General features: G+C 37.7%; 1 protein-coding gene and 1 non-coding gene across 11 annotated transcripts; one reads left to right on the top strand and one right to left on the bottom strand.

Annotated features, from left to right (window-relative positions):
* The first annotated feature begins 276 nt into the window (after nt 1-276).
* On the top strand, nt 277-14,479 carry LOC104591657 (cyclin-dependent kinase G-2). Of its 10 annotated transcripts, XR_016085211.1 has the most exons (11): nt 277-465; nt 848-2,620; nt 3,422-3,557; nt 3,648-3,736; nt 3,927-4,038; nt 4,136-4,242; nt 4,360-4,542; nt 4,618-4,753; nt 4,930-5,005; nt 6,719-6,828; nt 14,124-14,479. XR_016085211.1 is itself a non-coding variant. In XM_088902576.1 (7 exons), exons 2-7 carry the CDS (start codon nt 906-908, stop codon nt 4,457-4,459), a joined length of 2,259 nt encoding a protein of 752 aa, XP_088758702.1. In that variant the 5' UTR covers nt 277-465; nt 848-905; the 3' UTR covers nt 4,460-4,886. The 10 variants fall into 10 exon arrangements, 2 of the variants coding, with proteins under 2 accessions (XP_088758702.1, XP_010248903.1); XR_002022372.2 differs by having other exon boundaries at nt 329-2,620; XR_016085212.1 differs by lacking the exon at nt 14,124-14,479 and adding an exon at nt 13,556-13,968 and having other exon boundaries at nt 329-2,620.
* A 3,877-nt stretch (nt 14,480-18,356) lies between these two features.
* LOC148791988 (small nucleolar RNA SNORD34) lies at nt 18,357-18,448 on the bottom strand. Its single transcript, XR_016071000.1, has one exon. It is a non-coding gene; the product is annotated as a small nucleolar RNA SNORD34 (small nucleolar RNA).
* Nucleotides 18,449-23,392: the final 4,944 nt, after the last annotated feature.

Below are 23,392 nucleotides of genomic sequence, written 5' to 3'. Positions count from 1 at the left end.
ACCTCTTGCAACTTGCAAAGGAATATCTCCCATGAAATAAATCATATAAGGAGATATTCCTAACGCAAGGCTGTAAAAGCTATTAGAACGAGATTTGCCCTATCGAAGCGGGACTCGTATGGAAACATCTTCCATACTTGATTACTTGTATATATGGTATTATTCGTGGGAGATATGTCTGTGAAATCGGTGTGAGGTGCGTTGGGTGGGGAGGAAATCCCAATTTACAAGAGTTATTCACGTGGACCAACCAAAATCCAATGAACCTTGAATCCATCACTATTCATCAAAATAATATATCTATCGCAATGAAAGAGAAAATATTTTCGCGTATAGAAGGGTATCTAAACAGTCTCCTTCGTTGCGACTTCGCTTCTTAGTGACGATTGTTTATTTCGTTCGACGGAGCGGCGCCGCCCTATCTCTCTCTCTCTCTCTCTCTCTCTCTGTCTATCTCATTCGTCGGTAAGACTCCTAAGCTTATAATTTCGACTGTAGTTCCAAACCGGAGGTCCGGAGGAGAAGAGACCTAGGGTTTATTTTTTTCTATCGGCGTATCTCTATTAAACTTTCGATTTCTAGGGTTTCGCTCCTTCTCGATCTCCGTTTCTTCTATATGCGATTCGGTCACGAAATATTTTTCTTCATATCTTCATATTTTGAATTTGTTGTTGTTCTTAATCGAAATATTGCATGCTTGATTGTTTGAATTACGGTGTTTCGAGTCGATTCCCGTTAACCTAGGGTTTCTAAGTTGGAAAGAAGAAGATCAAGTGGCACTGTCGCCCCCAGGGTTCTGATTAGGGCTTTATTCTTGATTATTTTGGGTTTTACTCTGCGGAACTAGGAGTCTCCCTTGCCTTGCATCTTGTTGCTAATTTTGACTCAAGACACAATTCGAGTATATGGCGGCAGGAAGACATGGCGGCTATCGTGATAATGAATTCAGAGAACGCGAGTCAGATCTCGAGGTTTCCAGGAGAAGGGAATTTTATTATTCCAAGGAAGAATACGATCGCTATCGCAGTCGAGACCTTGAACGAGGTAAAGAGCGGGATGCCAGAGATAGGATTAGGGTTAGACAGAAGGATATTAAGGAGAGAGAGGTGACAAATGGTGGCTACCATTCTTCTTCCAGCACGAGCAATTCAGGAAGCAGTGATAGTGGCCGCAGGCGAGGTGGGTATCCCGGTAGAATGGCAGAACGTGAACCAGGTGAGCTATCGAGTGGAAGTGGATCTGATGATGCCATCGCTTCTGAATCACGGGTTAAAGATTCTGAAGTTTCAAAACGTGAAAATGGAGCGAGCTCACCCCCTAGTAAGAAAAGGAAGTTCTCTCCAATTGTATGGGACAGAGAAGATAGGGATGTGAGCAATATGCCTAAAAACAGAATTGCTTCAACAAGCACAACACTTCCTCCTCCTCCTCCATTGCCTAAACATTTTCGCCAGTCACCAAATGTTATTCCAGATGGAGGTATACAGATTTCTCCTGCCAAACCTAACCAACTTGAGAACAAGCTGTCATCACCGGTCAAAGCCATGATAGCACCGGGGTCAGTAGGTTCTGCTGTATCTGAGTCTCCAGCAGGTATATCCTCCTCATCGCCACAGGTGCAGCAGTGGAGCAATGATCAAGAACCAGGGCAGCTGGAAGAAGATGACTTTGTTCCAACGAGGAATATATCGGCCTCACGATGGGCAGATGAGATTAATTCTCCCAGGGATGAGGGTGAAATTTCTGATGATGAAGACATGCTTAAAGGGAGGAAGAAGAATGTTCTACCTGGATCAGTGGATACTAGATTAAACACTAAAACATTAACTCCAGAACATGGGAAACTTGCAAGAGAAGGATCTGAAGGAGCTCGCACTAGATCTTCTGAATCAGATGGAGTAGGCCATGCAAGACTCGCCATTGGTGATGAAAACCCTGAAATGGAGTTGGACAAGAATGATATTATGGAGGTTGATGAGGATTCTGATAACAAGAGTACTAGTGTTCACCAGTCGGATACAGATTCTGATAGGGAGAATGATTACCGTAGTACACCAGAGCCTGTTGTACCACCCCAGAGAAATATAAACATGCTGCAGGGATGTAGAAGTGTTGATGAATTTGAGAGACTCAACAAGATAGATGAAGGTACTTATGGTGTTGTTTATAGGGCCAGAGATAAGAAGACAGGAGAGATTGTAGCTTTGAAAAAGGTGAAGATGGAGAAAGAAAGAGAAGGTTTTCCTTTAACCTCTCTTAGGGAAATAAATATTCTCCTATCATTTCATCACCCATCAATTGTGGATGTCAAGGAAGTAGTTGTGGGGAGTAACCTTGACAGTATTTTCATGGTTATGGAGTATATGGAACATGACCTCAAAGGACTGATGGAGACCATGAAACAGCCTTTCAGTCAAAGTGAAGTTAAATGTCTAATGCTACAGCTTTTAGAGGGTGTCAAGTACCTGCATGATAATTGGGTGCTTCATAGGGATTTGAAGACTTCAAATCTTCTTTTGAACAATCGTGGTGAGTTGAAGATCTGTGATTTTGGGTTGTCCCGCCAGTATGGTAGTCCGTTGAAACCCTATACTCATTTGGTGGTTACTCTATGGTACAGGTGAGTGCTACATTGTATGTGTACAATGTCAGATTTGATTGTGATGATGTTGGCTTTCTGTTTTTCTTTTAAGCTAGCTGGTTTTCAGTGATACTGCATTTTATCTCATCTTTTTGCCATAATGTCTTGGTGTCTGTTTAATGATCAAAGCTTAGGAATTTATCACAGGGAGCTGAAAGTTACTTTACAATTTGTGTTACAGTTACTTTTTAGGGTTTCTTTGTTTGTGTTTTCTTGGTCTTTAATTGATGTCTTCCTAATTGAACTTTTGTTTTCCATTCTATGAATTTTTTCTTCAGTGTCATTTTTCTATGATCCTTGTGTCTATGTTAAATGTTATCATTTTGAGTTTATTTCCTGTCATCTGGGTCTTTAGTTGCACTGTTTAAGTCATACTTTTGAGTTATATGAGTATGGAGGATTGGCCATTTCACTGCTTTGTTTAAATTCAATGCTTGCGTATTTGTCCATACTATGAATCTTATTCCAGTTATGTTACTAATTCTGGTTAACTTGTTGTTGCCCTCTTCTGGTTAGAAATATCATATATATATATATATTTAACTCAACCCGTGTAGTTAGTTTTGGAATGCAGTAGACGTGGATCTTATTTTTATACCACTGCTGATTTTTTAATAGGTTTTTTAGATCCTTTTTTGCCCATTTCAACTTTTCTGTGATTGATTTTATCACTTGTTCTTCATTTTCTAGTTTCATAATTGACATCTTTATTTTTCTTATATGTTTGTCCTGTAGAAAAGCTCAATTAATTATAATGTGATGCTTTTTTTTTTTCCGCAGGGCGCCCGAACTACTATTAGGGGCAAAACAATATTCAACAGCAATTGACATGTGGTCATTGGGTTGTATTATGGCTGAACTTCTATCTAAAGAGCCACTATTTAATGGGAAATCTGAATTTGACCAGCTTGACAAGGTATTTGCTCTTCCTCTTAACTTTTGCAACTTTTCTCTTTCTTCTTTGTTGCCGAAGGGATTGGATTTGATGATAATTTCTGAATGGCAGATTTTTAGAACCCTTGGCACACCTAATGAAACTATATGGCCGGGATTTTCAAAGTTGCCTGGAGTGAAGGTTAACTTCGTTAAACATCAGTGAGTAACTCCTACCATATCTTGTTTTTAATCTAGTAGGTGGTGACATCTAATGTTATTATTCTTGTCACTTTTCCCAGGCTTCCAGCTTTCAGTGATTCTGGTCTGGCTTGGTGGCTTGCCTCGGTTGCACTTTTCCATTAAGCAACATAATTTATGTTTATAGTAACAATTGACCTGTTTCTTTCAGGTACAATCTACTTCGCAAGAAATTTCCAGCCACATCTTTCACTGGGTCTCCAATTCTATCTGATTCTGGGTTTGACTTGTTGAACAAACTTCTAACTTACGACCCTGAGAAGGTATTTCTTTTTATTAAGTATATTGCAGAAAGATTGCATCTTGACTCTATTTTTTCCCAGGTTTGTACTCATCAAGTCATGCTGTTACTTCATGCAGAGGATAACTGCAGAAGCTGCTCTTAATCATGAGTGGTTCCGTGAAGTTCCTCTCCCTAAATCGAAGGACTTCATGCCAACGTTTCCTGCTCAGCATGCTCAGGATAGGTAATTTAGCCTATAGTTTGCAAAAAATTACATGCATCATGATTTATATTTTGTTTTTTTTTTGTTTTTTTGTTTTGGTCTAATTGTCACATTCTTGGGTTATCTTGATGTGATTAGGCGTCTACGAAGAATAATGAAAAGCCCTGACCCACTAGAAGAACAACGAAGAAAGGAGTTGCAGCAAGGGGAATTAGGCACTGGTGGCTTGTTTTGCTGAAGAAATAATTGGGTGTACAACGACATTCGGACCCCAATTCTCAGGTTTTAACTTGCATTTCACAGTTGGTGTATGCAGTTGAGGTGAGAGACATGTATTGCATGTGAAGTTGCGAAACCTCTGTTTGTGAGGTGATCATTGATGCTGTTGTTTAGCAGGCACCCCTGATGAATTGGGTGGAGAAATATATTCTTTTCTTTTTCCCGTCAGACCAAATTGTCGCAGGGTATTTTTTTGGTCCTCGAGCATTGATGATCATAAAAGGTGCCTCCTGTGGCCTGCTTGGATCGCAAGGTGTGGCATAATGGCCTTTCTTTTTCAGTTTCACTTGAAACTTATGTATGTAACATATTTTCCTTTGGCACATTGTAAACGATGCTCCAAAAATCTGGTTTTAAATACCATGATAGAATGGATTTAGTGCCTATTATAAGTGTTGTTTCTTTTAATCTTGACATTGTGTTTGCAAGAGACGATTGGTTTGAAGCGGAGGGATGTTCCTTTTCATACCTGAAGAAATTGACCAAAAACATTCCACTTCAAAAGGTAATTTACTATTTTGACATCTGTGGAATGTAAGCAAAAAATAGAATTTTGCTTTGCACACTGTGAACATGATAGGCCATTCATAATTGCAAATGCCACTGTGACTTGCTTGGTTTTGGGTGGAACGAATTTTTATTGAATTTGATAATTTCACCATAATTGCGAATGTCACAGTGAATTGCTTGGTTTTGGGTGGAACTATTTTGACACCTGTGCAATGTAAGCAAACAATGGAATTTTGCTTTCACACAGTGAACATGATAGACTTTAAATAATTGCAAATGTCACAGTCACTTGCTTGGTTTTGGGTGGAACTAATTTTTATTGAATTTGATAATTTGGTCATGATAAACACTAAATGAAATATGATTCATTTGAGTTTAAGCATCCACTCCACATGGAGGAACTTTGTCACCATTTTTAACTTCATTACTAATTATGCCATTACCTAAGGATGTTAAATGCAGGCCCTTTTGTGCAACTATTCTATTATTTGTAAACAACAAGATGTGATTAGAATATTTCTGGCAAAATATTGGAGAATTGTGCCTATTACTGAACATAGTTATTTACCCTGACGTGCCTTTCAAAAGTTAAGATTGCATGCTTATATGTAAGTAACTCACACCCTAACAACATAATTAAAAGAAGGCTAAGCTAGTGTGACTAATACCACAAATATTGGTTCCATTGATAGCTAATAGGTTTCTCTTTTCTGTTTTCATTCCAACAATGATTTGGTTTGTAAAAGAGGCTTTTATATCCTAGATTCCTAGTCATAATTAATGGTCAATAGATTCATTATGAAGAACTTTGTCTGCCATCTATTGAATTAGATGGCACAAAGAGCCTGCTCTAGTATGATTTTATATACATTCGCAGTTGCGGCTTGCTGGAGAAAAGTGTGAAACTTTGCTGGTTACTAACCTGAGCGATAATCATGTATTTGATCAACAATAAAAGAAAAATAATGTTCCACTCCTTAAAGCCATAGTTGTCAAGGCATAAAGGCGAGGTTGGGTACTAGAGGAGCACCCAGTTGCCTTGGTGTTGCATGGGTAATGGTTGGTTTTTTGTTAAAAAACATCAAAATTACTGGGTTGTTTTCTTAACTGAAGTGGCAAACAGCAAGCATGAGAATTAAAAAATAACAATGATTTTTTCACTGAAGAACACTAAAGTTCACATCAAGGCATAGTAAATCATCACAGCTTGAGAATAAATACTTCACCAATTCAAGCTTCTAACTTCAACATATCACATAAAGGACCATCCCTCCATTTTATCATATAGTTTTTTGCTTTCTTTTATGAATATTTACTTGCTATAAAAAAGTGCCTTGACTATGCTTGAAGCTCTTTTTTGCTGCAAACCTATGATCTTTTCATCTGTATACTACCACCACCTTTCCAATTGTTTAATCGCTTGGCAAGTTTTTTGTCCTGATAAAGAATGTACTATGGCTCTTCATGTGAATACTGTTCCATCAGTTCCATGCTTCATGGCACCCAGTACCTTCATTAGGTTGCCATTTGGTTTGAAGAACTGATTCTTGATAAATTTTACAATCTGAGCTGTTGTAACGTGTTACTTGATTTATTGATATTGATAAAAGATGCGTTTCTTGCTTAGTCTGTACATGTGGTGTTTAGCAAGTTCAAGATTTCAGTGGCTTAGTACTTTTGTGATGGTTATCTGCAAATGTTACTGCAGTATCAGAGCAAGCAGGTTGAGGAAGATTTCTGTCATTCAGTTCTTTATAGAACTTCAGTTGTGTTTTGGTACTGCAGAATTGATATTTTTTCAGATGTGGCTCAATTGAGGTACTGTACTAGCTTTGTTTCTTATTCCCAGTAGTGTTAGACTCCTATTCCCTTTAGTGATAATCTAAAATCTGTTTGGATTTTTGGGTTTATATAATCTGCTTTTTGTGATAATTTCTGGGTTTATATGCTGATAAAAAAATTACTGGGGTGTATACAAGTATTTCCTTTTCTTTTAGATCCTGTCATTTCGAAATTAAAATAACAATACCTAAGAAGGTTAAGGTCCACCCACTTGTGTGTATAACACTTGATAGCAGTTCAATGTTCTTCATATACTTACCTGTAAGATCATTTCTTATTCGTGCTTGTTTTCAAAGCAATGATCTCTCTCTCTCTTTTTCAAATAAGGAGTATGATAGGGGTCAAAGAAGAATGTGAAGCCTTTAAATTATTTTGTCAAATGTACCACTGTAGTAAGGTGGATGGATCATGTTCATGCCTTGGCTGTAATTAGGTGTCTCCTAGACGACAAAAACAAATGAATAAATTTATACTTATTTTATAATGTATGAAAGTTGCATGCCAATTTAAACTATTGAACTGCGAATTTTGTTTGAAAATTATAAAAAGACAACTTACAAGTTACTTGTTTTCAGAGAAGAAACAAGATTCTTGAGTAGCCTGAGCCTCCCTGATTCAATGTAAAGCATATATTCACATAGGGAATAATATACCTTGTTGTTATCTTTACACACATCCCTGACTCAAAATGGGTTATACAGTTAAATTTATAGAGATGGCATACAAAGCTATTTGCCCCCACTAGATGATCCTATCTATACTGCCTGCATTGTTGGTTGCCCAGGCTGTGGGGCTCCAACATGCCTTATGGTTACCTGGTTGTTGCCTAGGTGACGCTTTTAGTACACTGGAGTCATTCTTACGATACATGAGGATACTCCTGAAATTTTCTTTACATATTCTTCAAAAGTCTCGAGGTTAGTTATGGCAGAGTCTAGGTCATGCTGTATTTCTCTCTGCTTTCTTATTACTAGAGATAAGAGAGATGGTTGGGATTTGAGATGATTAGATTCATTTTATGGAATCAGTGTGTTGAAATTCTTAATATGACTCATTTGGATGCATAGCTTGAAATGCAAAATTTAACCTGTTAAAAGGGATAAAAAATCCCTTTTGTTTGGGTGTAGATGGGATATGCCAACAGAAGTAAGTACAATCTTTAACCCTTCTATGTTCTATTGGCCCCTTAAAAGAGGAAGGAAAATGTGGAGGTGTACATGAGCAGCCTTGTTATGGACAGTTTGGGAAGAAAGGAATGCCACGATCTTCCAGGAAAAGGGGAGAAGTAGTCAGGCCTTGAAGGACTGTAACAGTACAGTGGGTTGGGAGATCAGCAAATTCATTTGCTGATGTCTTGGCAAAACAAGGGACAAACATGGAAGCATTGTTCTGGGTGCAACTGTAGTTTACGTCTTTTTAACTGTCATGCACTTTTTGATGTAGTTTTTGTGTTTTCTGTATGGAGAGGCAGCACCTCGTGCATCTCTAAGGGGATTTTCATGTAACCGATCTTTGAATTAATGGAATATGACTCTTTACTTATAAAAAAAAGGGATAAAAATATATATAAAAAAGGAATTAAAAATCTGGGAGTAACTCACCCTAGGAATTTTGTGATTTGTTTTAAGTCACTTTGGTGGCAAAAGAAACTCTTGGCTGAATGAGGATGTAAGTCTTGTTTAGGGCCAGTGTTGTTGATTCTTTAAACTTTACTATTATTGTTTTCATCAAATCTTCTTATTTGAGATTTTACAAGATGATTCTACCAAGGGTTTTTTTTTTTTTGAGCTGTGGTGATTTTTGTAATTTGTAACTCGCTGTGGATGAGTGTTAAAGTCTATGCTTATTTTCATACTTTAGATTTTAAATATAACCTGCAAAAAACTAATTCATACTAATAGGAGTCTATGCTTATTTGAATACTTTAGATTTTAAATATAAATTACAAAAAACGAATTCACATTAGTAAGATACTATACTGATAAAAACCGTAAGATATTGTGATACTCTTGAAACATTAGAGATTTGCAATTTGTGGAATAAAATTGATTTATATTGATTTTTTTTGTCACCCCCTTTGCCCTTTCTCTTCATTTTTTGGGTAAGCCTTTCCTTGTATTTGAGAATAAGAAAGTATGGCAGCTGTAGTGGAAGTAAATCTTGGTAACCAAAACTTGGCAGTGGAAGAGGAGATAGGGGTGAAGGAGGCGCATCCTTGTTTAGTGGGTGATGACTGGAGAATCAAGAAAAAGAGGCAAATTTACTATTCTGTCAGAAAGGTAAAAAAGGATAAAGCAACTATCATTTGGTTCGTGTAACTATGATTTATTATTATTATTATTATTATTATTTACAATTGAAGGATGATCTTTACGTGGTAGGCCTGTTTAACCAGTTTAAAAGGGTTTATAAGAGGGAGGGTGAGAAGGACAATTTGCAGTAGCACAAGGTTGGAAGAAAAAAGCTTAATGGATCATCTAAAAAAAATCTTTGGATTGTGTGGTTTTGGGATCATCGATTTCAGAACATATTTTGAGGCCACCCATGATGATAGATGTTGAAGATGAAAGGAATTATTTGGAAGATAATGACGAATCCCCTGAGATGTATGTGAAAAATGTTGAGGTGAAGTGTGAGTATGACAAGTAGAGATGCAACTTGGGTGGACTGGGTTGGATTGGGGGTCAACCTAGGACCAACCCTAAGTTTCGAACCTCGGGCTTGTGCCTAGACCAACTGGAGGTCAAGCCTGAGTTGTGTTTGTAGGGGTTATATGTATTGGTTTTTTGTGGCACTTTTTTTTCTGGTGATTTCTCATCACCTTTGTGCTTTCATTTTTATTTTTATTATAAAAAAGAACAAGAGTATGTTTTTTTTTTGATGAATAAAGAACAAGAGTATGTTACTAGGCCTGTAAATGGATTGGACTTTGATTGGATGTATATAAATCTGAGTTTAATTTGATAATGAAATGTTGTCATCCAAATTCAATCTGAAATTCGATAGGATGCATGGAAAATTAGTTTCAAATTTGAATTTGAACGGATACATTGGATTTTGGATTTCATCTGAGATCATTGGAATAAAAAAGAAGTGTAGTGGAAGAATGGAGTCTCTCTTGTTGGTTTAGTCATCCAAGTTGCTAGTTCTTGTGTTCTGTAATGAATCAAATCAAAATAGTAAGTAATTTACCACAAATGGAAAACATGATCAGAGAAAAAAGAAACTCATGGAATAAAATTGGCACTAGATAAACGGAACAAATATCCAAAACAAAGGCAAAAAAAATCCACACACAAAAGAGCAAAAAAGGAATAGAGTTAAAGAGGGTAGCAATGAACAAAGCCAAAAAATTACCGAAATAAGGTTTTTGCGGCACTCAAAGTTTGGAGATAGTAAGCTTAACCTTTCCAAGTTCAGAAGACGGCAAGGTAGAATAGGAGGGGAGATATGAAGGCAGGTTGCAAATGCCAGATAAAGAGACTCTGAGACCTTCATTGCTTCATTTTCACCGCTCACCTTTACCTGAGAATGGGATTGTGGGGGAGATAACAGTAAGGAGTGAGATCTTTAGGCTGTTGGTATGTGTCGAGATCTTCGAGCAACAGGCGTTAAGATCTTGGTAGCAAGAGAAGCTCGGTCAGGGTTTAACTTTTGGGGATAATTTGGAGTCATTTACCGTTTAAATCATAAATAGCTGATAATACACATATTGTCGGGGCCAGATTTTATCAGATCACATTGGGCCATAGGGGTACATCCGAATTCTATCTGATAACTATTGGATGAAAATTGCCCCATCCAAGTTTGATCAGTTTACATTTATAATCTGCCCAAGTCCGACATAATTGGATCAGGTTGCAGAGTTTCAGGTGCCATTGGCATGCCCAAGTGTTGCTAAGCACCAAAAAGTAGGATGATGTCAAAGGAATCTCTTGGGAATGGTTTTTTGTCATTATTAGAATTGGAGCCATTGGGCTGATATCTTGTATTTTGAAATTTTGATTGATGTCTTTGATGTTCTGTTCTATTTTATGTTTAGTTGTTTGGTGATCTCTCATCACCTCTGGACTTTTATCAATCATTTTTTTTTATTACCAAAAAAAGGGGATGTGAAACTTGGAGCCCCCAAGAAAAAACAGTGTGCAGCTGTAGTTTTTAGATGGGGGAACTAACAAAAATAAAAAAGTGGGAAGTGAACACAGTTAGCTAGGCAAATAAAAACCTATGTTACTCAATATGGCAAGGACGTAGAATTTACACTAAAATTTGAAGTTTCCAAACTTGATGTGGCGTCCTTGTACAGGCATCAGGGTAATGTAATCTAATATCCATGGTATTAAACACTTTCTGGCATGACTATTTGTTTGGAAGTTTAGCATATCTGTCCAACTGCATTTTATCTGAGCAAGCTTTCACTAGGTGGGAAATTTGACTGGCAACCAGCTGTTTTGGCAATTGCTGGTCTAAGTGCAGTAGCACACCTGTTGAGAGAAACAGGCGAAGAAGCAAGAGCTAAATAGAGAGAACAGAACAATAATAAAATCATCAATGGGTTAATTGCAGTTTCTTCAGATTGAACAAACTTGAGAATTTAGAAATAATAAATTAGAAAACAAGAATAGACTCTGCTGATAAAAAAAGAACAGGTTCTCTTGACCCAAACTTTTATACCAATATATTTCCAGAAAAATCCTTCAAAAGCTTACATGACTTTAAACTTCACTTGAAGCTCATGAATCTTTAAAAATAAACATCTCATTACAAGTATGTCTGAAATTATATCAAACATGTTAGCTAGAAATAGATGGTGCACTAGATCAAATAGTACAGCAATATTGTACACCTCTTTCGTAGGTTGAACCTCCTAGGCCAATAGCAATCTGTGCAAGCAATCGTTCTTAGTCACCATCTATGTCAATACGTTCAAATCTGACAGAAGAATTCTGCTGACAGATTGGTGGATAGCGTAGTCAGGATGGAAGTTCTGAATAGGAGGGAATTGGGATGGGGTAGTGCAGGGCCAGGGGCATTAAATGTAATCTTAGTTGTTGGTTTCTGATTTCGGTGTTTGTCAGCTTTTAGCTGCCTACTTGTTACCCAGGTGCAAGTTGGGTACCTGATTTGAAGATTGTTTTGGTAAACCAGCAGGTGAGAAAAACAACCAATACAGGCGAAGCCACCACAAGACAAAGGAAACAAAAAAGCCAGAAACTAAAAGATACCACACATAGAAACAAGAACAAACAAGCACAAACTAAAAACAAAACAAAACTAACTAAACACTTTCTTCAGATATGCTATAAAATCCAATCTGCTAGCCAGCTTGGACAAGCATTGATCCAACAGCCTTCTTGTTGAAGGTCCCTTTGAGTCGCAGCATGAGCTGTCTGATTGGCACCTCTTCAAACCCAGGCAAACTGAGCAATTAAGTCCCTTGCCAGATAGAGGCAGTCTGAACCGGGGAACAGAATTCTCCATAACTAGGCAGATCCTGCTTTAAGAAACAGTTCACAAAGTTCTTAGTCACATTCAATCAAGATATTCTTAAAGTTCAACAGCTTTGCCAGCTTCCAACCCTCAAAAACAGCCAAAGATTCCATCTGAGCTGTAGAGCAACCAAAAAAGGGCCATGCTTGACTGCTAAACACAAGCTCAACAAGTCATGACTCACGAGCCACCACCCCAATTGAGTAAGTCTTTATTTACAAAAGCCCCATCTACATTTATCTTTACCCACTTCTCTTGTGGGGGATACCAAAAAGAAACAGCTCCATCAACTCCATCAGAAGGGAGCTGTATTTGTGATGTGAAGTAGGATCCGTCCTATGAAGCTCCAGCACCTTGTCTCGCTACCCTGTCAATGACAAGAGAAGGATTAGGAGAGCTATCATTAAAAACAATATCATTTTGGTGAAGCCAGTTATTCCTTAACATCAGGGCTGAATAAGCTTTCAGCTCCCCTTTTCTCTCTCCCTGAGAACTACAGAGCTTAAACCAAGATTTCAGCCATTCTCTGAAAGAGAGGAAGCCTGCCATTTGATGGGATTCAGAATACACACTCAGGATCCATTAAGATTTTCTTTTGAAACAAGTTCTCTTTGACTGCTACTGCATTAACAGAACACTTCCATAAGAAACTCTATTTTTTAGGAGGGTGGCAGTAGGTCTATGGCAAATCTAATATTTTGTTTATACTTGATATTTGATGACCTGCAAATTTTATTTGGGCACCGGGCCTGGAAATTGACTCCTTTATAACATTGAGGCTGAGCTCTATAACATGAAATTCCGTGAGTGACATTCATAATTTTCATTTTTGGAGAACATCCCCTTAAGCTATTAGCTGTAGCTTGTATTCTTCTATAGTATTTCACAATATAAAACTAGATTTTAACAACGTTAAGCAGCTGATAAAAAAAAAGTCAAGCAAGAACAGGCTGAAATGAAATGTGGATATATTTGTTTTTCAATGAATAGGTGCAACTTCAAACTATTTGATATGGCCCCCATGTTTGTAGCAACTGAAAACCAGCACCACGGGGAAACCTTGGCTGTTTGGAAAAATCAGCGTGGGCTGTGTGGGAGCTTCTTCCACATGACACGTTATCCCTCTCAGTCCCTTTTCTTGTCATTTTGACTAAAAGAATATTGGGGATAAATATTCTTTTACCTTTCACTCATGTTAATGTGTTACGCGCAGGAAGCTGCCAAACAGCCATGTCTGTGTTTTCCATACAAAACCCAAGATTTTCTCCGCACCACTGATTTGGAAAAGTAATGAAATAATATTCCTCTATCACTGTTTAATTTTACCTTGTCTGTATTTTATATATCATCAATCGCCACATGCTATCATGAATGCCAAAATAGTCAAGCGTGCATGTGACAATCAGTTTATTTCTTTGTGTGTATTTCCTTTCGTGTGTTATGGTGAGATGGATCAAGGAGGCTTACATGTTTTTGGATATCATATTTTTTCATTCTAGGGTGTTTGTTGGGTGGTTGTAATTACTTTTTAAATGTACACCAGCATGTCTAATCATTAACGTGTGTCAAACTGCTAAGATTCTTTTCATTTGTTAAATGCCAAATCAAGCTTCAGGAACCCAAAAATTTAGATCATGGCTTGTTGGAGCTTGCCTTTGGGGCAATGACTACATTAGTCTTCGAACTTGTGTCTTGGATATTCTAGGCATATTTAGTTGAATAGTTGGATACCGGGGTTAATTTCTCTAGTATCCTGGAATAATCGTTCCTTGATTTTGCAGCAACATTTGTACCGTCTCCATAAAGTACTGTTGAATAGACTTGGGATTGATGGTTGGTTTGGATAAGAAAGGAAAATGGATGGGGACACGTAACCTTTGTGATGTCGCAAAAGTGAGTGATGGACATGGGCCTTCAACCCCACGTTTGAAGGTTTTATTATATCGTGCAGTCCAGATGCTTTGCCGATGTGTGATCGAAGTACTTTAACAGGCATGTTTCTTCATTGAAATATGGCTTTTATGCCTAACCGTTGTACCTCTCATCGTTATGATTTCTTCTGAGAAATAATCATATCGAGTTTTGGTGATGAAAGAAATAAGTGAGAACAATAAGAGAGTCGGTTTCAACTTTTGCATTCTCTGGCCTCAGCCCAAAGAATTTATTTACTCGTGTACTGTCAAAATTTTCTGGTGCATTCTACAAGTCCGTCATTGATTTCTTATCAATTTAACCAAGTAAAAGCTAGAAGACGGTAGAGTTCGGATTGGCCCATACAAAACCCGTTTTCTGGGAAGCTGGCCGTGGGCCTCCTGCATGGTAGTTTTTGCTTGCCGAGGATATTATCAGTCCCCTTACCTGTTTGTGACGGGTTATATGTTAATCAATTTTGATGGGCGGCTGTGGCATTTGACCCTGGAACCCCTGTTTGAGAACATACCTGTTTGACTCTCTCCAGGTGAAACAGTGCAGAACTTAAATGTTGAAAGTTTGTTGAAGTAATCAACCAAACCATCCGTAGGCATGATAAAGTGTGCTATATGTTAATTTTCTACTACTAAGTTTTCTTTTTTGGTCTATACGCTGGGTTTTTTTTAAGATTGATGCATTTTTCGATTAACCTTAGATGAAAGTAAATTACGAGTGGTCTGTATCTAGTACGAGAGAAAAGAGGCTACAGAACATGTGTTTGGGACCATGGGCGTTTATTGAATTGGTGCTGCCACATACGTTACTTTAGCATTTCTCCCATTATGTGGATCCGTACACAGAGACTTGCAAAAACAGGCATTGATTTATGTGTGTTTTCCGGTGGGGGAACCTTCATTTTTAATGCATCCTCCAATGGGTAGAGGCATTCACTGTTTTGCTGATGTGCCCAAGTGTTAATAAATGGGTTCATTATTACTTTTCTTGATTTTGCAAATAAATCAAATATAAACGTTTAATGAATAAATGCCACGGTTTCAAACATATACAAAATATTTATGGGAATAAGAGATGGTTAATGGTTTCCTGCATGGTGTTGTCGCGTAGAGTTCCAGTTCCAGGCACGTTGTTGATTTTTCAAAATCCGATTTGTGTTATGAAGAAGAAGCCGGTAATCTGATATTATTGCCCACTTGTGATCTGCTGTTTGCTTTTGTGTAACGGGCGTCTATGTGGGACAAAACTTTGGCTGTTTGGAGGCTGTTTTCTCATTATCTTGCACATGACTCGTTACCTATTTCAGGTCTTTCATCTTTTCCATTCTTATGGCTGTATTTGGTTGTAGTGCAAATAAATTTGCACTAATGCAAAATAATGGTAGTACAAATGATTTTTGTTTAAATTTTGTTTTTTTTTTCAAGTTTTTACCTATATTTTGTTTGGTTACAATACAAATGAAATAAAAGGCCCAAAGCAAAAATAAAATTGCACTGTAACCGATCACAGCCTAAGGCTCAGTGTGGAAATTGTAAATACAAATATTTACAGTGCAAATACATATATGTAGAGTGCAAAACCTTGTATTGTGTAGATGCAAAATATAAGGCTTTACACTTTGCATATTTGTATTTGTACTTCTTCCAAATTGAGTGTGTCATGTGCAGAAGGCTAACACTTGTGATTGTATGTGCCTTCCTTATCGTACCTCTATTCGATAGGTTTTATTCTGAACTGAAAGGAACTGACCCCTACCTAGCCCAATTCCAGGCTTTAGGGTTTACCCTACCTGACTTGCTAAAGAATTGGCCTTGGAATTGAACTTGCTTTGAAATAATCATATAAATCCAGATATTTTGGTGGTGTGAATATTTGAACCCAAGCACTCGTAGTTAAGTTAAAAAAACATGTTCTTGATTTTTTATTTGATTTTTTTTTTCAATTTTGATATTTGAATGTGTATAATAAATAATGAAAAATGTAATATTTACAAAACTTAAATTATAATGAAAAGTCTGAATTATATTAAATTATTCAATTTAATCAATAAATGTGACATAAGTTTTGAGCTATTATTATTTTTGAAAATCGAGTATTTAAATAATAGTATTCTTTTTGGGTGGGAAAGGAATAAAGAAATAACAAATTCCATGGGCAACCCATAGAACTGCCAAGGCCAAAATTGACCTTAGAACCAATCTTGTCAGGGTAGATTTTGGTCCCAAAAACCTGGAACTGACCCCTGTCAGGTTTTCAGTCCCAAAAACCTGGAACTGGCCCATACCTCTAGTCAGTATCAACTTGATTGCCATTTTAATAGAAATTTTTTTTGGATACTCAATCTTGATCTCAATAATTTATACTTGTGTTATTGTTTGTCATTGTTAGAGTAATGGCCGTCCAAAAATGGAGAAGAAAATGGGATAAGCTGAAATTAGATGAAGCAAGAAATGGAAATTTAGTTGGTAAATGGCTAAGAGCACAATGCTGAGTTTGATACTTTGGTCAATCTTTAAGAAAACTATTGAAATTTGAAACCATTGAGTTGGAGAGCAAATGAACCGAATCTGCTTCCAACAAATACGTTTCAACACACTTCTAACATGATCTGACATCACACATCTCATACATGGTGGGTCCTAGTTTCATGATGAGATGTAGAGTGTCCGATAATGTTGGAACAAGTTTTGTATGAAGCAAATCCCTACTCATTCGATCCAGTCACTGATTGCACAATAAATGTGTATACAAACTTGTGATTTTTTTTTGGATAATTTTTTCAAGATCAAAGGGACCTTAACAATTTTTATAAATAAAAAAATTTAAAACTACAATGAAAAAATACAAATTATCATTTTGCTGAATTTTAGTTCCCAATGGAAATGAAAATGGCTACATTCAAGATAAAAAGATTGAAGATGCCCCAATTGAAGTAATTCCGATTTCCTCCTAGAATGACCCTCCAGCTCCAGAAACTACCTCACAGCACTCGTTGCCGTGCATCTCCCCAGTCCCCATGAATGAAAATCATGAGACAAGGATTTAGCGTCATTTAATAACAGTGGGAGTAAGGTGATAGCTTTAATGGCTTGAGTGAAGAAAGTATATCAATGCAAAAATATAGGTCCCTGCTTCATTTTAAGCATGAAGCTACTTTGAATCAAATTTTTGCCAAGGATGTCCCAGTACGGACATCGGCCGAGGCATCAATGCTACCTACCATAACAATGGAACAAGTTGCTTTCCAGTTTCCATACAAAATCTATCCACAATTCCACATACTTATCTACAAGTTGCTATAGGCATAGCGCATCAACTTTTAGCTTCATGGCCTAACAGGGGCGTCGCTGATATTTCTCGATCATCAGTTCTTTTTTTTTGGCAAACAAGAGGGAAGCAGCTTTCATTAAGGGCATCAGTCATGGTGGCAAAATTACATTTTATAGCCATCTGGCCTTTACATGCAGTAGTTTGCTGCTCTACCCATTTTATAGCCACCAAGGAGATATTCCCTGTGTGCAGCCGTAGTGGTTTGTTGTTGGGCACAGATCCGTTCCGCCTGCTAAAATTTGCTTAAGCAATCGCTATCTAGTTGGGTCTGCTTCTGGTCATCTGGGCTGGTTTTGATGATGTTTTTTCGAATATGACGACAAGCAGGAGTACTCGCCAAACAGATACTGGAGAGGACGCCTCTTTAATTCCCTTACCAGAAATTGCCTAAATTAAAACGTTTTCTTGACGAAAAATCATAACCTAATAAACGGTATTAGGAAATAGGAAGAATTGTATTACGTTATAGGATAAATTGATAATGATAGGCGAAAGCGAAGCACGAAGCCGGGAATAATTTTTTGGCTTTAGCTTCTTGGAAAACTTCCTGTAGATTGTAGAAAACTTTGTTTTCCTGCGCCTCGTCTTGATGTTAGATATCTTAGAAAACATTCATAAAATTTTCTTGACCATTTTAATTCAAAATTGGGGCACCCAAATGAATCGTCTGTCAAGAACACAGTGAAAGATTTCAAATGAAATGACTAAGAAAGAAAAAAAAAATAAAATGAAAAAGTGAGTGAAAAAAAAAAGATGGAAGAGGCCTCAGAAATGCTACAAATTCCTATCATGGCTACAGTCAAACAATGTAGGCAATGCGTTGTTTGCGACATGATCGTCATTGGCCTCTCATCTGTTATCCACAACTTCTCATTCCCTTTTCTCAGAGAGAACCAGAGAATGAGAGACCCTCCATCTTAAGTCTGACATAACCCTAACCCATCACGCACCCTATCGCGGGCTTGCGGCTGCTGCTCCTTTGTTTCATTATGTCCTCGACTTCTTAAATACATTTTCAAACGATTGTGAAACTCTAGTTTAAGCCGTGGGGATTGGGCTGGAACCAATGGGCCTCTGGGCTGGGCTCATTTAGTTGTCTCGTTTAACCTTCCTTTCTTAGGAAACCACTCCATTGGATGGATTGAGCCTACCCATCCTTGCAAGAACTGGTCATATGGACTCGTTTCTATATTTGAAGATATGAATTCAATTCCATTTTTCTTAATAATCAGAAATGGATCCATTTAATTGTCATATTAATTAATTTTGAGTTCTATGCAATACTAAAGGCTGCTTGGAAGCGGTGTAAAACGTTATCGATGACGTTTCACATCAGACCGTTTGAAAATGTGAATCATTAAACATGCTTATTGATGTAGTTTATACATTGATTTTATCGATGTAAAACCTTATCATAAGTGGCATGGTACATTGATTTACGATGTAAAACTCCACTCCATCCAAACACCTACAAATCTGAAATAGAGTAGAGTTTTACATCGATCTTGATTTACACTCCAAACAAACATCAATGAAACTAAACCAATGGTGAAGTTTTACACCTCTTCCAAACGCAGCTAAAATGAAAATTATCGCTTTCTATTCTTCTTTTTCTCTTCTTTTTCCTTGATAAGCATGTAAGATGTTTATTTATTTATTTTTGGTAAAAAAACAAAGAGATAGAGATTAGAGTGATGCTCCTAGTATATAAGGAGGTCTCTTTATCCTTTAATTTGCATTTCTATAGAAATGAAAATTCATTTGTTTGTAAATCAATTTCATTTGCGTTGGTACAAAATAATGTATGGGAGTTCAAATGAATTGAGTGCAAATCTTGTTTACTTTTGTTTGCTAGCTGACAGTACAAATGGAGTCAAACAACACCTGAAGCTAAAGGTGTTGTTTGGAATGAATGTCGCTTTCTGAGAGGTGTTTTCTCGAAAATAATGCTGTTTTCTTAGGTTTTCTATTTTATCACCATTGTTGTTTCTGTCACATAGGTGTTTTTTAATGCCATGTCACCTTATTGTTGCTATCAATAGCAGAAAAAATGGGAAAACACAAAAAAAAATAGTCATTTTCTTAGACCATACCTTTCTCTATTTCCAAGGTGTGAGAAAATGTTTTTTTGAAAATAAATGGCTAACCAAACAATAGATATTCCCCCCCCCCAAAAAAAAAAGGGATTATAACAGATAAGGGCAACTTTAGGGCCTTAATATCAATTAAAGTAATACTTTTAAAAAAAATTCAAAAATAGGTTAACTTTTTTAAAATAATATCAACTAAGGGCAAAAACAATGTTCATCTTCTTCCTCTTGCAATCCATTCATCAGCACCACCATCCGCCGCTGCCTCCGGCAACGTTGCTGGAGGTGAGTGGAGGCAGAGACGACGACGACAGCGCTATTAGTCATTCATTTGCCCAACATTGCCACCTCCGCCCACTAGCACCACTGCCGCCGCCTTTGCCTCCGCCCACCTTTAGCAACATTGCTGGAGGCAGAGGCGGAGGTGGCGACGTTGGGCAGAGGAATGACCACTAGCGCTGCCGTGGCCTCTGCCTCCACCCACCTCTGACAACGTTGTCGGAGGCGGAGGTGGAGGTGGGCAAAGGTAGAGGCGGCGGCGCTGGTGGTCATTCCTTTTTCCAACGCCGCCACCTCTGCCCACCAGCGTCGCCATCGTCGCCTCTGCCTCCGCCCACCTCCGACAATGTTGCCGGAGGCGAAGGCGAAAGTGGGCGAAAGTGGCGGCGTTGGGCAGAGGAATGACCACCAGCGCCGCCGCCGCCTCTGCCTCCACCCACCTCCGACAACGTTGTTGGAGGCGGAGGTGGGCGGAGATAGGTGGAGGCGTTGCCGGAGGCAGCGGTGCTAATGAATGGATTGCAAGAAGAAGAAGATGAACATCATTTTTACCCTTAATTGATATTATTTTTAAAAGGTTAACCTATTTTTGATTTTTTTTTAAATATTATTTTTATTGATATTAGGGCCCAAAAGTTACCCTTATCTACTATAATCCCCCATAAAAAAACGGATTTCTGATATAGTGTTGACGTGGTGGAAACTACACTGATGCCAAACACCATGAACCAATTGATATCATGCAATATAATCTTGGATTCTTTGCAACATTACATTATGTCAACAAAATAGGTTGTAACCAGCGGAGATTCCAATTAGTGGCACTGTCATATGTACATTGGGGCAAGTTTGCTAGTTGAGTTGTGGAGCTTTCCTGAATGAGAAAAGCTTTTTCTTCTTCATGGAAGGAGGAAATTCCTCGACCCCTTAGAGCAAGAGATAACAAAGAATCTTGAACTTCAATGTGACAGCATGGGTTACATAACAAACAGTGTTTTCACAGGTTGGGTCATGGTTATTATGAGCGACATGAATCATATATGATCAGCGAATGATTCCAATTATAATCCTGAATGAAGGAACAGAAGTCATCTTCATTATAATCCTAAGCCTTTATCCCAATTATATATGATCAGCGACATGAATCATATTTCCCTATTCCATCCTGTTTAATACAATATCCATTGTTAAATTATGAGCATTTAAATCATTTCTTATTCCTGTTCCTTTTTGGTCTGCCCCTTAACCCTTCCAGCCCTTCAACTTGTAAATGAAGGAACAAAACTACTTTCTCGAATGATCAACGAATCTTGCAGTTGACAAATTAGTTTAATGTTGAGGAGTATCTTAGTCTCTTTCCCACCCTCTATAAACATAAAACTTTGTTAGATCGGCGAAATAGTCCACTAATTGTATCTTAAACTCAACTGTTTTGTTTATTTTATGAAAAAACACGACGTGGCCAAAACAGTCCCCTTATATATTTAGGTCCTGTTTGCTTTTCGATAAATTATTTATTCGGGTAAATACAATTATTTGGGTAATTTTTTTTTGGAAAACACTTACCCGTGTAAGTACATTTACCCATGTTCTTTTATTTCCCAATTAAATTAGGTAAATGGCCATTTTAGTCATAAAAATACATTATTAAAAGGGGCATCTTTGTCTCATTCAAGTGTTGTCAAATTTCCTACCCCATAGGTAGGAAAGTTATTCTCATTGCTTCTGGGAGAAACTTCAGGTTTAGTTGATGCTCAAGGATCTCAAATTCTGCAGCTCATGAAGCAGCCAAGTTAAGTTTTGAAAGTTGTTTTTCTTCTTGTAATGCTGTATCTGTTTTGTTGTCTGATCCCATCAAACGGGTGATCTGCTCTTGACTATATTGTTTTTCTGGTTTTAATAAATTATGAACTTACCAAAAAAAAGAAAGTTATTTACCACCTATGAGATACCCGGGTAAGTGGTACCCACCAAAATAAACTTTTCTTGATCCCCACATAAATGTGAAAAAAGAATATAAGATTCTTAGTTAATGAGAGACAAAATCACATTTATCAATTTCCCCCCCTCAAAATCCAAAAAAAGAAGAAACTCTTAAATGCACGTATAAATGTATTTACTACTTGAATGGATGTTTATTAATTTCTTTGATTCATGATGAACTAAGAATGGAATCTATTGGCTTTTAATCACTAAAGAATCTTTGAGTTAAATAGTGTCTCAATTGAAATGCAACTTTCAGACACAACAAAGGTCAGATGTTAATTTCTTTGATTCATGATGAACTAAGAATCGAATCTATTGGCTTTTAATCACTAAAGAATGTTTGAGTTGAATAGTGTCTCAATTGAAATGCAACTTTCAGACACAACAAAGGTCAGATGTTACAATAATAAAATCAAGGGCCGTGGACCTTTACTATTCAGATGTAACAGCTACTGACGTATGACTTGGGGTGGGGGATCTGGAATTGCACTTCATACATATAAATTGATACAAATTGAACTTAACGGAATGACCAAACAAAAAAACTACATAATTGGAGCCTTAATGATGATGATGATGATGATTTCAGCTCTTATTACATATGTGCTATGATATATAATAAAACTCATTAATTATAACATATCAAATCCTTCATAGGCGAGTTGCATGGTTGAATGAAGTTTCATCTAGTAAATCATATCTTACTGCACTCTCTCTTGCTTTATTATGGGGAGATGGAATATATATGAGTGATTGTAGTGGAAGGCATAAATATTCTGTCGTGATAAAGTAGGAGAAGAGATAGAATATCTCTCCCTGTCTCTCACTCCATCAGTCGCTTGCCATGTTCAAGTATTCCCACCGTGGCTGTGGCCATTGGCGTGTGTCGCCGTCTGGTCCTGGTTGGAGAATGGCTTTCTAGAGAGGGAAAGGTGAATCCCAGGATCATGGTGCGCGAAGGTGGTGTTGTAGAGAATAGAATTGTTGATGCCCTGTACGTTGCTATTAACGTATACGGGCAGCTGCTTCTTTCCCGGCGTTGCTGCTGTGTTACCGTTCTTCTTGGTTTTCCCATCATCGTCGCTGCTGCTGCTGTTGCCCGATTGATCACTGCTGCTGCTGCTTCCAGATCGTAGACGATGGGGATTCCCTTTGTTCTCCTGTAATTTCTTTTTGTTGAAGTAACCGAGTTCCATGTAAGCACCCTTGTTTTCACCTGATATGGTTATCACCTTCATACCACCCTCTGCAGAACCCGCCTCAGACTTTTTACGAACATCCTTCTGGTTAGAGGAGGGTCTACCCTCGCCAACCTTGCTCAGTAAGTTTTCAGTAGTACTCCCTGGCATTGTCTTATGCGTCTCCTGCACAACCACATTCTTCTGCTCAGCCACCAGTGGAGGCTTTGTCTCGGGTTCTGGATCCGCCTTTAGTGGGTG

Source organism: Nelumbo nucifera, chromosome 4 (assembly GCF_055504915.1).
Source record: "Nelumbo nucifera cultivar China Antique chromosome 4, China Antique-T2T, whole genome shotgun sequence".
Taxonomy (NCBI): domain Eukaryota; kingdom Viridiplantae; phylum Streptophyta; class Magnoliopsida; order Proteales; family Nelumbonaceae; genus Nelumbo; species Nelumbo nucifera.
The sequence above is the reverse complement of the archived record's forward strand: the minus strand, read 5'-3'. Positions and strand labels throughout refer to the sequence as shown.

What these genes read in the sequence shown, in the direction of transcription:
- LOC104591657 (XM_088902576.1), top strand. Translation starts at nt 906, where the DNA reads ATGGCGGCAGGAAGACATGGCGGCTATCGTGATAATGAATTCAGAGAA. An exon ending in GTGGTTACTCTATGGTACAG is followed by an intron (nt 2,621 to 3,421) that starts GTGAGTGCTACA and finishes TTTTTTCCGCAG; the next exon opens with GGCGCCCGAACTACTATTAG. An exon ending in GTTAACTTCGTTAAACATCA is followed by an intron (nt 3,737 to 3,926) that starts GTGAGTAACTCC and finishes TGTTTCTTTCAG; the next exon opens with GTACAATCTACTTCGCAAGA.